Source organism: Bubalus kerabau, chromosome 8 (assembly GCF_029407905.1).
Source record: "Bubalus kerabau isolate K-KA32 ecotype Philippines breed swamp buffalo chromosome 8, PCC_UOA_SB_1v2, whole genome shotgun sequence".
Lineage (NCBI taxonomy): Eukaryota > Metazoa > Chordata > Mammalia > Artiodactyla > Bovidae > Bubalus > Bubalus kerabau.
In genome coordinates, this window is record NC_073631.1 from 12,279,015 (window position 1) to 12,295,012 (window position 15,998).

The window sequence follows — 15,998 nt, forward strand, 5'->3', positions numbered from 1 at the left end:
AATTTAAAGGCATATATCTTACTACTAGTGGTGTTAATCTCAATTACTTGTGGTATCTGCTGGGTTTCTTCATTCTGTTATTATTTTCCTCTTGTAATTAATAAATATTTGGGGGGAGGTACTTTGATACCATGCAAATATCCTGTTTCTCTTTAAACTTCCACCCACTAGTCTTAGCATCCATTGGTAGATCTTGCCTGTACCGTTCTTCCTGTGATGTTCTAGTGGTGATTTTCTATCATCATTCATCATTTATTGATTGGAATTTTTCTGTAAGAGCTATTTCTTCACTCACATTTATTTTAACTAATCAGGCCTCATATGGACTCATAGCTATTAATTTTTTCAATGGGTTATCTATAATCAAATTCTGTAATAGGCTGTTCTAGCTTTGACGTGAAGAAGTCTTTCAGGTTGGCTCGTGGGCACTTCCATAGCGCTTCCTCCTTTGAACATTCGCACTATCGCCGTCTCCAGGCCCATCTTGTATTTTCCCTGCCCCAGCCCTGGAATCAACCCCTTCTCCAAGGAAGTTTTATGTTATTAGAAGTTCCCTTTATTAGAGGATGATGCTTTGAAACCAAGGCCTGGGTGCTATATGTGCTTGTTGTTAGTAAGGTGTCCTGGTCTCTCAGCAGACAGTTTGAAAAACAGTTTGCATCTATTTTTTTTCTGTATCTGTTTGTATATATAATAAAAGTATAAGTTCATTCTGATACCTCCACTACCACCACAGCATTCTTTCTGCCCTTTCCCGTTTCCTTTGTAACTTTGTTCTCCAAAGATGAGAGACCAGGCTCTCATGATCTATAGTAGTTTTACTTATTTGTTAACCATGTATACCCATAAAGTAATTTCATACCCATATATACCCATAAAGTAATTTTGCAGTTGCTAACCTATACCCCTGGGAAAAACAGTTTTACTCGCTAGAGTACAATAGTACTTTTTTTCATAAGATGATTGGATGGCATCACCAACTCAACGGACATGAGTTTGAGCAAGCTCTGGAAGTCGGTGATGGACAGGGAAGCCTGGCGTGCTTCAGTCCATGAGGTCACAAAGAGTCAGACATGACTGAATGACTGAACTGAAGTGACTGACTTTTTTCGTCTTTAGCCTTACAGTAAAGAAAGTACTGTTTTTCAGAGTATTTTAGGTTAAATCTTTTCTCCCTACCCCTGAAGTGTGGGTTTGTTATCCATTTTTAATACAATTATGATCATTTGTTAGAGTTTTTATTCCATTTTGGGTTCCCGGACACTTTGGTTAATTTTTTTTTAATTTTACATACAGCAAATTTCATTTTGTGTGTAGACAGTTCTTTTGGTTGTGACAGATGCGTAGCGTTATGTAACTACAAACATTATAAAAAACAGTTCCATCTCCCCAAAACTTCCTGGTGCTCCTCCATTATTTTACACTCAGCCCCTTCTCCACCTCCTGTTCTTGACACTGTTAGCTACTTTCTGTGCCTATAACTTTGCCTTTCCCAGAGTGTCATGAATGAAGTCATGCACTATGCATTCTTTGGCTCTGCTTTCACTGTCTTAACAAAACCCACGTGGGAATCATCTACGTGTGTTAATAGTTTGTTTCTTTTGAGAGCCGAGGAGTGTGAACCGGTTTGTTTATCCAGAGGACATACAGATTGTTTCCAGCTTTGGGTCATCAGATATTTTTTCAGTAACTGATCTAACTTACATTTTTCAAAAAGATCACTTTGACCACCTTGTTAAGTAGAGACTGAGGGGATGGAGGGGTGCAGGGCAGAAGCATAGAAACCAGAGAACTTGCCCAGGCTTATAAGGTGGGTGTAAGTTAGAAATTGAACCCAGGCAGACTGACTTCAATTGGAGAAGGAAATGGCAACCCACTCCAGTGTTTTTACCTGGAGAATCCCAGGGGTGGGGGATCCTGGTGGGCTGCCGTCTCTGGGGTCTCACAGAGTCGGACACAACTGAAGTGACTTAGCAGACTGACTTCAGAGTCCATGCTCTTGACTGGCACTTTTTCTGACCTTTAGAAATGAAAGGAGTGAATCATTCTGTCAGTTAATGCTGACAGGTCAACTTACAGCCTGAGGAGTGGATTCTGAAATCTAATGCAGGTGGTTGAGGGGAGCACCTTGCTTACTTGACAAGAGCAATTTTACTGAAGTCCGTCAGTCAGTCAATTCAGTCGCTCAGTCGTGTCCAACTCTGTGATCCCATGAACCGCAGCATGCCCTGTCCATCTCCAACTCCTGGACTTTACCCAAACTCATATCCATTGAGTTGGTGATGCCATCCAACCATCTCATCCTCTGTCGTCCCCTTCCCTCCTGCCCTCAATCTTTCCCAACATCAGGGTCTTTTCCAATGAGTCAGCTCTTCGCATCAGGTTGCCAAAGTATTGGCGTTTCAGCTTCAGCATCAGTCCTTCCAATTCCAGTGAATATTCAGGACTGATCTCCTTTAGGATGGACTGGTTGGATCTCCTTGCAGTCCAAGGGACTCTCAAGAGTCTTCTCCAACACCACAGTTCAAAAGCATGAATTCTTCGGCGCTCAGCTTTCTTTATAGTCCAACTCTCACATCCATACATGACCACTGGAAAAAACCATAGCTTTGACTAAACGGACCTTTGTTGGCAAAGTAATGTCTCTGCTTTTGAATATGCTATCTAGGTTGGTCATAACTTTCCTTCCAAGGAGTAAGCGTCTTTTAATTTCATGGCTGCAGTCACGATCTGCAGTGATTTTGGAGCCCCCAGAAATAAAGTCAGCCACTGTTTCCACTGTTTCCCCATCTGTTTGCCATGAAGTGATGGGTCCAGATGCCATGATGTTTGTGTTCTGAATGTTGAGCTTTAAGCCAACTTTTTCACTTTCCTCTCTCACTTTCATCAAGAGGCTGTTTAGTTCTTCTTCACTTTCTGCCGTAAGGGTGGTGTCATCTGCATATCTGAGGTTATTGATATTTCTCCCAGCAATCTTGATTCCAGCTTGTGCTTCTCCCAGCCCAGCGTTTTCTCATGATGTACTCTGCATATAAGTTAAATAAGTAAGGTGACAATATACAGCCTTTATGTACTCCTTTTCCTATTCGGAACCAGTCTGTTGTTCCATCTCCAGTTCTAACTGTTGCTTCCTGACCTTTATATAGGTTTCTCAAGAGACAGGTCAGGTGGTCTGGTATTCCCATCTCTTGAAGAATTTTCCACAGTTTATTGTGATCCACACAGTCAAAGGCTTTGGCATAGTCAATAAAGCAGAAATAGATGGTTTTTCTGGGACTCTCTTGCTTTTACGATGATCCAGCGGATGTTGGCAATTTGATCTCTGGTTCCTCTGCCTTTTCTAAAACCTGAACATCTGGAAGTTCACGGTTCACGTATTGCTGAAGCCTGGCTTGGAAAATTTTGAGCATTACTTTACTAGCGTGTGAGATGAGGGCAATTGTGCGGTAGTCTGAGCATTCTTTGGCATTGCCTTACTTGGGGATTGGAATGAAAACTGACCTTTTCCACTCCTGAGGCCACTGCTGAGTTTTCCAAATTTGCTGGCATATTGAGTGCAGCACTTTCGCAACATCATCTTTTAGGACTTGAAAAAGCTCAACTAGAATTCTATCACCTCCACTAGCTTTGTTTGTAATGATGCTTCCTAAGGCCCACTTGATTTCACATTCCAGGATGTCTGACTGTAGGTGAGTGATCACACCGTGGTGATTATCTGGGTCATGAAGATTTCTTTTGTACAGTTCTTCTGTGTATTCTTGCCACCTCTTAATGTCTTCTGCTTCTGTTAGATCCCTACCATTTCTGTCCTTTATTGAGCCCATTTTTGCATGAAGTGATGAAGGCCAAATCGTAATTCAAGGGAAAATGAGTTGTTTAAGATAAAGACTTCCTAGTAGAAACTTAGTGGATAAGTCAAGAAGAAGATTTGTGTCAAGGGCATCGCATGTTGGCATAAGCCAGCACGATGTGTTTGAGGATAGTGGGTCATTTTGTGTTAAGAACACCCAGGATGGAATGTGGGCAGCAGAGGGTAGAAGGCTTGCAGCGGTCAAGCCTTGCAGCCACAGTGTCCCTTGAGGGTAGAGTTGAAAAGTTTTAAGTTTATGCTGAAAAGTGTGGGGAATCACTGAAATATTTTTGGTAGGAAATACTCTGAGATTTGTTTTTGTACAGGGATTTCCTCTAGTAGCATATGGTGGATGGATGGGCTGGAAAAGAGTGAGGAGAGAGGCTGAATGTGCAGAAACAGGAGACTCTTAAAATACTCCAAGTGAAGAGGGTAGAAATCAAGTTAGGGCAAGAGGGAAGTGATCTCAAAACTTGCAGGAAGTTGAATTTGATAGAAATTGGTGTGACGTTGGATGTGGGGGATAAAGAACGGAAGAGGAAAGAAACCACAAGCTGATCCTTGACCAGCTGTTATTGGGATATTTCATTTACTGAGATAGGGGATACAAAAGAAATGAAGAATGAGTGCAGTTTTAGAGTGCATAGAGGGAAAAGATACTCTCTAGAGTCTAGAGTTCGGGAGACTAGATTAGAAGTTGGCGTCACTTTTAAAGACATTTGAAATTATGGTTTTGAAGAGTGTGGAGAACTAAATTTTTGTGCTGGTAGAGTGCTGAGATTTAAAAGGGAATAAAGGTATATCAATCTACAAAAGAGATTGAGAGAATGAGCAAGGAAAATCAAGAGAATAATGTCTTTGTTTTGTTTTGTTTTTAGAGAATAGTGTCTTAAAAGCCAGATGAGGATTTTCTGTAAATGTCAGATACCATGGAAAGGTAATGAATGCTGAGAATTTAGTGTCCATTGGATATTTCAATATAGGTGTCATCAGTGGCCTTCAGGAGAACAGTTTTGTGGCATTGATAGAGGAGGAATTCACAATTCAGCCAGTTACAGAAATGGAGTTGAAGAAATAGAGCAATTTCATGACATCTGGCTGTGAAGAAAACAAAACAGTTGAAAGGGGCAGGATGCTTTTTCTACAGTTCATGTTTATATTGAGTAGCCATGGAAAAGTCTAATGTGCAGGTTGGAGGGGATGGGTCTTGGGAAGCCAGATCCTTGGGGTGGGAGAGGACGGAATCCAGAAGACAAGGGGAACATGTGGCCTTTGGGTCAGAGGGATTAAACTGCCTTTAGGATGGCGAGAGAGATTATTGTCTGGGATTGTGGGCTTTTGTTTGGAGTTGGGGAGGAGTTTCAATGAAAATGCCCGATAGTATAAGTAAATATTTTCAAATATTCAAGGTTCTTTCTTTCCTTTTTTTTTTTTTTTGAAAAAAACTGGCTTGGTTTTATATAACTTTACTGGAAAATCGTAATTAAGCCTTATACTTAGCTTTAAGTTTGGAGGTTTCATGGACTAGGTTTCATGGACTTCGCAGGTGGCTCAGACAGTAAAGAATATGCCCGCAATGTGGGAGACCTGGGTTCAATCCCTGGGTTGGGAAGATCCCTGGAGGAGGGCCCGGCAACCCACTCCAGTGTTCTTGCCTGGAGAATCCCATGGACAGAGGAAGCTGGCAGGCTACAGTCCATGGAGTTGCAAAGAGTTGGATACACCTGAGTAACTAACATTTTCACTTTCGCTTAGGTTCCATAGATGTATCTTGCTTTAATAAAATAATAAGGAATCATTTTCCTTATGAAGTATCAGGATATCTACCTTTATGGTCTGATTGCATAGTATCTGTGAGGAATGTTTTACTTTATGTATTAGATTTCACAAGTGATTTGCCCCATGGTATGTCCAAATCTATATAATAATATATTTTCTGGGATGGATTTCACTTCTCTTTTCCCGAGACAGGCTACCATACATATATTCAGGCTTGTATTCAACCTATTATAGTTCCTATTGGTTAGGATAACTTTGTTTTTGTTTTTTAATCATTTGTGTTAAAGTGTAGTCTTGATTTGGTTTTGGTTTTGGGCCATGCTGTGCAGCATGTGGGATCTTAGTTCCTTGACCAGGATTGAACCAGCGCCCTCTGCTTTGGGAGCATGGAGTCTTAACCACTGGACCACCAGGGAAGTCCCAGATTGGGATAGCTTTTGTTGGACTAGGAGTAAAAGTGCTGAGAGATTACTCTCAAGCCCTTAGAAAGTTAATCTCTTTAACCTTGTCTTTCTTTAGTAGTCTCATTGTGGTTCTGCAGAAAAGCTATCTATGAGAGTGTGGTTTCAGATTCTTGATTTTTGGATCAAGTACAAATAGGAATCAGTCTGTTCTGTGGAAATAGTCTTTTAGCAATTAAACTTTTCTAGAATCCAGAGGTAGTTTAGAGCCATAGGACATTATTTACCAAGAGATTCATTTCGGTGTTAGAAGAAAACAATGAATGATGAGGGATTTACTACCAAAGAAAGATTTTTATTATAGGCAAATCTCATGAACTTAAAATCATTTTTTAGAACAATGGAATTTAAGGTGCATGTTTCTATATTTTCTCCAAAGAGGAGCCTTTTTCTGAGGATGAAACAGTAGTACTGTTAAGATTTTGTTTTGTCATTTTGTTATGACAAAAAAACAAAACATTTTGTTAAGTTTTAAAATAAGCTGTACTAAAGTGTTGAAATACATTTGCTGTTAGGTGTTGCTCCTGTTGTGCGTGTCAGGGTATTGTAGCCAGGACTTAGTCTCTCTTAAATAACTTAGAAAAATAAAATAAATACAAAGGAGAGCAACAGAAGTGTTTTACAAGTTGAGAGAAATATTTCTGGGGAAAAAAAGTTAAATGGCTTGACGTTGTACAATTAAAGTAAAGCTAAACATAACTCTGTTCCACAAATTAATAGCCTTCAAACATATATTGCAAACCTTGATTACCTGAAACCAGGGAATAATGAGCTAGTCTAGAAAATTAAAAGGGTGGCCTCTTAATAATTAAAATTATTTGAACTGTTTTAGATTGCAAAAGGTGTTTTGTGCTTTCTAAAATTTCAAGAAAAAGAATATATTATTTGAATTATTCCAATTCAAGTAACCTATCTGGACATCAATATAGGTAATATACCATCCGTTAATATGCTGTTTGGGGGAGAGCTGTTTGGCACTCTCTTACAAACATACTGTTATTTGAATTATTTTATTTCAGGGTCACCTTACTGAACATGAATTACGCCATCAGTTAATGTACTCTTGTTGTGAGGGCTGTTTACTCCATTCTAAGTCATCCTAATCTGCTGCTTTTTTGAGGTTTCTTTCTCCTAGCTTTTCTCTTTTTTCTTTGTAGTTAGTTCTTGCCTTGATCTAAATATTTCTATTTATAAAAGGATATGTCTTACTTTCAGGGTCTTTTTTTTTTTTTTTTTTTGCTTCAAATAAGAGAAATTGGACACCAGATTATCAAAGTAAACTTTAATTTGCAGAAAGAACTGAGAAAGAGTATTTTGAGAGGTATTTGAAATGCTGAGCAAGGATCCAGCCAGTTCATAAAGCTGAAAATCTAGAATATTGATGATTTTGTAACTGCCGAAGCCCCAAGAAAGTCAGATTTAGCTGCACGTTAAGGTGTCTTCTCAAAACTTACTGGAACCCTCATAGAAGAGTCATAATAAATAGGAATTTGCCATTACCTTGTCTGGAACTGGTCAGCTGGGGCATAGACAGACCAGTAACGCTGAAGAAGCTGAAGTTGCACAGTTCTAAGAAGACCTACAAGACCTTCTAGAACTAACACCCAAAAAAGATGTCCTTTTCATTGTAGGGGACTGGAATGCAAAAGTTTGAAGTCAAGAAACACCTGGAGTAACAGGCAAATTTGGCCTTGGAGTGTAGAATAAAGCATGGCAAAGGCTAATAGAGTTCTGTCAAGAGAACGCACTGGTCATAACAAACACCCTCTTCCAGCAACACAAGAGAAGACTCTACACATGGACATCACCAGGTGGTCGACACCGAAATCAGATTGATATATTCTTTGCAGCCAAAGATGGAGAAGCTCTATTCAGTCAGCAAAAGCAAGACCAGGAGCTGACTGTGGCTCAGATCATGAACTCCTTCTTGCCAAATTCAGACTGAAATTGAAGAAAATAGGGAAAACCACTAGACCATTCAGGTATGACCTAAATCAAATCCCTTATGACTATACAGTGAAAGTGAGAAATAGATTTAAGGGACTAGATCTGATAGAGTGCCTGATGAACTATGGATGGAGGTTCGTGACATTGTACAGAAGACAGGAATCAAGACCATCCCCAAGAAAAAGAAATGCAAAACAGCAAAATGGCTGTCTGGGGAGGCCTTACAAATAGCTGTGAAAAGAAGGGAAGCAAAAATCAAAGGAGAAAAGGAAAGGTATACCCTTTTGAATGCAGAGTTCCAAAGAATAGCAAGGAGACATAAGAAAGCCTTCCTCAGTGATCAGTGCAAAGAAATGGAGGAAAACAATAGAATGGGAAAGACTAGAGATCTCTTCAAGAAAATTAGAGATACCAAGGGAACATTTCATGCAAAGATGGGCTCGATAAAGGACAGAAATGGTATGGACCTAACAGAAGCAGAAGATATTAAGAAGAGGTGGCAAGAATACACAGAAAAACTGTACAAAAAAAGATCTTCATGACCCAGATAATCATGATGGTGTGATCACTGACCTAGAGCCAGACATCCTGGAATGTGAAGTCAAGTGGGCCTTAGGAAGCATTACTACGAACAAAGCTAGTGAAGGTGATGAAATTCCAGTTGAGCTCTTTCAAATCCTGAAAGATGATGCTGTGAAAGTGCTGCACTCAATATGCCAACAAATCTGGAAAACTCAGCAGTGGCCACAGGACTGGAAAAGGTCAGTTTTCATTCCAATCCCAAAGAAAGGCAATGCCAAAGAATGCTCCAACTACCGCACAATTGTGCTCATCTCGCACACTAGTAAAGTAATGCTCAAAATTCTCCAAGCCAGACTTCAGCAATACGTGAACTGTGAACTTCCAGATGTTTAAGCTGGTTTTAGAAAAGGCAGATCAAATTTCCAACATCCACTGGATCATCAAAAAAGCAAGAGAGTTCCAGAAAAACATCTGTTTCTGCTTTATTGACTATGCCAAAGCCTTTAACTGTGTGGATCACAATAAACTGTGGAAAATTCTGAAAGAGATGGGAATTCCAGACCACCTCACCTGCCTCTTGAGAAACCTGTATGCAGGTCAGGAAGCAACAGTTAGAACTGGACATGGAACAACAGACTGGTTCCAAAAGGAAAAGGAGTATGTCAAGGTTGTATATTGTCACCTTACTTATTTAACTTATATGCAGAGTACATCATGAGAAACGCTGGGCTGGAAGAAGCACAAGCTGGAATCAAGATTTCGGCTAAAAATATTAATAACCTCAGATATGCAGATGACACCACCCTGATGGCAGAATGTGAAGAAGAACTAAAGAGCCTCTTGATGAAAGTGAAAGAGGAGAGTGAAAAATTTGGCTTAAAGCTCAACATTCAGAACACAAAGATCGTGGTATCCGGATCCATCACTTCATGGCAAATAGATGGAGAAACAGTGGAAACAGTGGCTAATTTTATTTTTCTGGGCTCAGAAATCACTGCAGATGGTGATTGCAGCCATGAAATTAAAAGACGCTTGCTCCTTGGAAGGAAAGTTATGACCAACCTAGACAGCATATTAAAAAGCAGAGACATTACTTTGCCAACAAAGGTCCGTTTAGTCAAGGCTATGGTTTTTCCAGTGGTCATGTGTAGATGTGAGAGTTGGACTGTGAAGAAAGCTGAGCGCCCAAGAATTCATGCTTTTGAACTGTGGTGTTGGAGAGGACTCTTAAGAGTCCCTTGGCCTGCAAGGACATCCAACCAGTCCATCCTAAAGGAAATCAGTCCTGGGTGTTCGTTGGAAGCACTGATGCTGAAGCTGAAGCTCCAGTACTTTGGCCACCTGATGTGAAGAGCTGACTCATTTGAAAGACGCTGATACTGGGAAAGATTGAGGGCAGGAGTAGAAGGGGAGGACAGAGGATGAGATTGTTCGATGGCATCACCGACTCAACGGACATGGGTTTTGGTGGACTCCGCGAGTTGGTGATGGACAGGAAGGCCTGGTGTGCTGCGGTTCATGGAGTCGCAAAGAGTGGACACGACTGAGTGACTGATCTGAACTGAACTGTCTGGAATTCTAGACAGCAATGCTCTTCCACCATCCCAAATCATATTGCTATAGATTCTGAGCTTTCAGTAAAAAATGTCATTTTCTCTCTCCTATTATTAACAAACTGTGAAGGGTTTGGGTATTGACTCCTCTGAAGATATTTTGTGTAGTGAAAGTGGCCATAAAAATGGGTTTTTGTTGATAGGCTTGGTTTAGTGTGGGATTTTCCCATAGCAGATAAGATTTTGTGAGTTAAGGATATTTAGTTACTGGGTAGAGAAAAGTCATCACAGTGAAAGATTTTTCATTTATTTAAAACAACTTTCATGTTGTTCAGCTTTTAAAATTCTGAGTAACTGGCTTATTCACTATTGTCGAGGTTTCTGAAGGTACCAGAGGGCCATTATATACAACTTGTGCTGTTAAGTCTTAGTCAGAGTTCATAGTGTAGGTTAAGTGGTATAATTATCAGCTATTGTATATTATACAATGCAGCTTTTAAAAAGAGGTGTTTTTTTTTTTCCCTTAACAACTACTCTGTAAATAATTCAGTGTAGAAATAGGTTATAACCGAACCATCTATATTTAGTTTTAATGACTGCTCAAAAGAATGGGTGTTATTTTAAGGAAATATCAAAAGGAAATACTTAGTTTTCCAGAAAGAGTTACAATTATTGGGTATAGTTGAAGAACTGATTGATAATGTGGATTCAGACCTTTTTGAGTTTACATTTTTAAATTAAAACATGTTTTAATGGAATGGAAAAACACTAGCTTATCTTAGAAGCATTATAAACTATCTAAATATCCTTTTCAGAGCTCTGACGTGGAACTTGGATCCTGTTAGGCAGGCTTTTTTGTGGGTGTGTTAATTCAGATTCCACCTGTCAGTGTACCTATAGGTACAGGCATTAAACCACACCCTGTGTTCTGACCTTTCCTCGGGGGACACTGACTAGAATCCTTTGGCTCAGCATGAGAGGCTGTTTGAATAGCTCAGTTCAGAAGAGCACTGAATGAAGCAGCAAGAACAAGGGAAATAATTTTGCAACTGCGATTCTTAAGGCTGCTGCTATGGAGACTTCAAACTTGACTTTCCCTGCCAGGTTTTACTTGGAAGGCTTTTACTTCCACAGACATATTTGACAGCGAGAGCAGTTTTATTGCTTAGCTAATTAGATATTTATATTTTCATTCTTTCATTCTTCAACATTTTAGTCATTATTCTAATTTAAAACATGTTTACTTGCTTTTAGTTTTGTTTTTTGTTTTTGTTTTGTTCTGGTTTCTTTGTTTTGTTTTGCTGAAGACTGGTAGGGACCTAATTTTTCTTATTTGTGGGGTTTTTTTCCTTTTGTTGTTTAGTTGTATGAATTAATTTTTATGTTTATTTGATAGTGCTAAAGAAAATTTTTCATACTGCTATGGTATATCTTTATAAAGTAAACAGAACTTTTTAGTATAGTGGAAAACTGGTAAAGCAAATGAGGAAAATTAGTGGCTACAACTTCTAGAATGGATTCGTACAAGACCTATTTGGCAACTGTCAAACTTAGTGATTCGTGGTTGGAAGAACAAGATGAAGACATTTATGAGGTTGAATCCCGTGTACCATTACCACATCCTTTTCCTCTGTATGAACATTTGGATGAAAATAACTCAGTAATTATTAATACTTCTATTTTTCATATTATTCATAAAAGAAATGGGCACATATTAAAGCTTATTTCTAAAATTTCCCTGCCTACCCCTCCTTATTCAGTAAGTATAAAAATCTGGTTTTTTTATAGTTTTATGCTTTCAGTTTTTTATATATTTAGTGAAAAAAGCTATAATGAGAAATGAACTTTAAATGTCTTTGGTAAGGGTAAATGGAATAGAATCTTCTTTTCCTGTTGTTTGGTTCATTCATCCTGTAATGATTAATGTATTGAAGGGCAAAATTTCATCCACAAGCCCCAACTTGGCAATGTGTTTAATTCCATAAAGCTAAATGAGATAATATTTCAGTTCTGCCACGCCAGACAAGCTATTTAAAAAGATCCTGCTTGTCCTTAAGAATCTTACTTCTCTGTGTTTGTATTTGAGGGAATAGGCATTCTCATACCTAAAATAGCTAAGCGAATTGTCATTGAGCCAATCGTTTGGCATAATGGCTCTAGTTCCAGAAACGAAAAAAGAAAGCCTGGATTCTAATTTCAGGTTGTTTTGCTAACTGCCTAAGGAACTTATAGTATATGCCTACTAATCCTGTGAGAAAATACCTTTTTCTACTTTTTATGTGAAATGTATATTATTAACAGTGTTCACGGTATTTGGCATAGTTAGTCTTTCAGGTTCATTTGACTTTTAAATTTTGTGAATGATTTACTCCAAGTTATTCAGCCCTTTTAATGACTTTCATGGCTTTAACGATGTACTACCTTATATTTCAGATGCTTTCAGAATAGTTTCATTACCTCCCCTGAAGCTTTTATATATTAGAGTGACAAAATATTTACTAATTGTTTATAAGTACTTCTAATGTAGGTTTTAAATTATTTGAGAATATTGAATATGATATTTTTATATATTTCACATTACTAGGTATAGTTATTGTATAAATATTAGGAATAAACTGTACCTTACCTAGATAGAAGAGATTTTTTAACATTTAAAATGTTTACATAAATATTTGAAAGAATCTCTTATTCCAATAAGGTATTGGTGCTCTCTGCTATAATAAATGAAATTTGTTTGCTAGATCTACTGTATTTGAGTCCCTGCCAACTTTTTGTTTTGCTTTGTAAAACTGAAGTTACTAATATTTCTTGTAGGCTTTACTGTAATATTTAAATGCATTTTAATGAAATTTTATACCTTGTCAAGAGATAGAATATAGACACAAACTTTAAATTTTTTTCTAGAGGAAGTATTTATTTTGTTGTAAGTGTATTGTATTTGTATAGTAAATTTGAAGAAGGAAAAAACTCATACCCTAGTTAGTTAGAGCTGTGAACTCTTAGAGATTCATATATTTACCAGGCAGCCATTTTATAATGTACAGAAAAAAATTACATGTGGAAGCAGTTGATTTATTTTTAAAATATTGACTCTGACTATAAGTGCAGAAGCATGCTGTATATAAATAGTTCATATTTTATGGTCACTTTTTAATATTAAAAATTAATATGTACTGGTTATCCACATTAAAGGAAAGTAATCTTTTGCCAGTCAAAAGTAAAAAAATATATATATGAATTTTTTTTTTTTTAACAATGCTGAATAGGATGCTTTTATTAAGATTTAGATATTTGGCAAAACTAATACAATTATGTAAAGTTAAAAAACAAAATAAAATTTAAAAAAAAAAGATTTAGAAAAAGTCTTTAAAATATGAATGTGGCTCTCTGCAAGGGTATATATGAATTTTTATCTTTGTTGAGGTAATAGCATATTACTAGAGATATTTTAGAAAATATTTTGTGATTAAAATGTATTTAATTTTCCATTATGACTCTTAAATGTATGTTCATATTATTTTCAAATAATAAGTTATGAATGATAAAATTTAAAACAAGACTAGTTCCACGCTGGTTGGATACTGATTTATCCAACAACAAAAAGTTACCACCAAAAGCCCTGTTTAGTAACTCTAAAATCTGTTTTCTATGGTAAATTGTAAAATGCTGTGGTAAATTTTTTTTTAATTTAATAATGTTAATATTAAGTACTAGAAACACTTGAGCTCAATTTTCCCCTTTATAGTTGTTTCAGTAAAAACAGAGAAAGCAGGCACTAACAGTAAGAAGCAATTATTTCTGTTGAGTAAAGTTAGAATACATCTCGGTATACGTTTCTTGTGCACAGCTAATGTGTCTACTGAACTGCGCTATCTACTAATATTAGCATGCACTAGAAATACTAAATGAGTGCAGTTCAACAGTATATCTTTATTTTCATTAAAAAAATTTTTAAAAGCTTTAATGGAGAATGGCACTGATATTCTTAACACTCTGTCTTCCTTCATATACTTTCCCTCTTTGTTTAGCTGGAACATGCAAAAGTTACACAGACAGAATTGATGCGTGAGTCATTTAGACAGAAACAAGAAGTGACTGAGTCCCTTAAGTGCCAAGAAGAGTTGCGAGAGCGCCTTCATGAGGAGTCCAGGGCCAGAGAACAGCTGGCTGTGGAGCTCAGTAAGGCTGAGGGTGAGTACCCTGCTGTTGGCTATTGAGGATGGAGAAATTTCAAGTCTAAAAATAGATTTTGGTGCAAGCCAAGTTTGGAAACCAGCAATCTACTTTTAATTTCAAATGACCATTGAATAATAGTTGTAGCTTGTCTTCAAAATTCCTCTAAGCAGCTTTTAAAACTATATATCTATATAGTTTTTAATTATGAAAGTACTTAATAGAATTATATGAAAGTATTTAAAATTATACAAAATACAGACGTGAATGATGGTGAGTTGTTACCATAATCCCTCCATCCTAAGACAGCTCTTTTCATTTAAAGACGAGGGAACTGGAACAGAGATACTAATAAATTGTTCGAAGTCACCTTTAAATGCTGATTCCAGGCTTTAAGCCTCTGAAGCCCCACGCTGTTTATATCATACCATGCTATTGTGGGTGATAGGCTTCTAGAATCACTTTAAGTGTCAACTTTCTCTAGTATATTTAAAATGTGATTCACTTCACAGGCATTTGATTTATATTAAGCTTTCCAGAAACCTATCTCTTTAATAAAATATGTTACACCAACATGATGTGATAAATTAGCATAACAAGTAATAGAAAATTCAGAGAAATTTCATATTTAAACACAATGGCTAATAAAAATACTGTATTGAACATATTATAGTTGCTACTATCATCAGCAGCATATTGATTTAAGGTTTTTAAAAGGTGAAATGATTTATTTTTTTTTTGAAATTTGCTGACAGTACACCTTTTTTTAATATAAATATATAATAGCAAAATTTGAAATAATAATTGCATTCCTTGTTAATTTTATTTTATAGGTGTCATTGATGGCTATGCAGATGAGAAAACACTTTTTGAAAGGCAAATTCAGGAAAAAACTGATATAATAGATCGTCTTGAGCAGGAGTTGTTATGTGCAGGTAGTAGATTACAAGAACTAGAAGCAGAGCAACAGCAGATCCAAGAAGAAAGAGAATTACTGTTGCGGCAGAAGGAGGCTATGAAAGCAGGGGCGGGCCCTGCTGAGCAGCGTACGTATCTCTCGACTTCATGTGAAACGTTCCTTAAAAGTTCAACATGACTTCTTTTTCCCCTTTCAGTGCCATGATTTATGCTTTATATAAGGATTGAAAAATAATAAGAAAATCTACCTTACTGGTAATTGTCTTACTAGCCAACCATGTGGAATCAGGTTTGGTTTTTTCCTTCTTTTTCCTTTGGCATATGATAACAGGAAAGATAATTCTTTGTATCTCCTCAAACCTCTGCCTAAAGAGAAAGCTGGATATAATGAAGCAGGATTTTTTTTTAAGTTGTATGAGATTTAGTTCTTTAATTGCAGAAAGGCAGCAAAATGTACGCCTGGATTAACTAACTAAGAACACTGATCTGGCACTAGTTGTGAGCAGGGTGGGGTGTATTTCACCCTGCAAAATAATAGATTGAAAAGGCTATTAGAAGCAGGCTGACATTTAGTTGAATATAAGCAGGAGTTCAAAGAATAAATAAGTTGACTGATAACCTCTAATCTTTTCTTAAATGAGAAATTAGGTAAATTAGTGGTTTAAAAAATAGGTGTCAGTCTTTGTAACAATGGAAATTTAAATCCTTTTAGTCATATCCTTTCACCTTTATATTATGGCTTCCCTGGTAGCTCAGTTGGTAAAGACTCTGCCTGCAATGCAGGAGACCCCGGTT

The 15,998-nt window shown here is 37.2% G+C and overlaps 1 protein-coding gene across 6 annotated transcripts in view; it reads left to right on the forward strand.

Moving 5' to 3' along the window:
* The window catches only part of AKAP9 (A-kinase anchoring protein 9), a 164,963-nt gene that overhangs the window by 107,819 nt on the left and 41,146 nt on the right, over positions 1-15,998 (forward strand). For 5 of the 6 annotated variants that reach the window (XM_055589687.1, XM_055589688.1, XM_055589689.1 and 2 more), the window contains 2 exons: positions 14,141-14,303; positions 15,119-15,331. In XM_055589687.1, the coding sequence (XP_055445662.1) occupies positions 14,141-14,303; positions 15,119-15,331 (376 nt within the window). Of the gene's footprint in view, positions 1-11,091; positions 11,872-14,140; positions 14,304-15,118; positions 15,332-15,998 lie in introns of those variants that run through there. The other variant, XM_055589692.1, reaches the window with a different exon arrangement.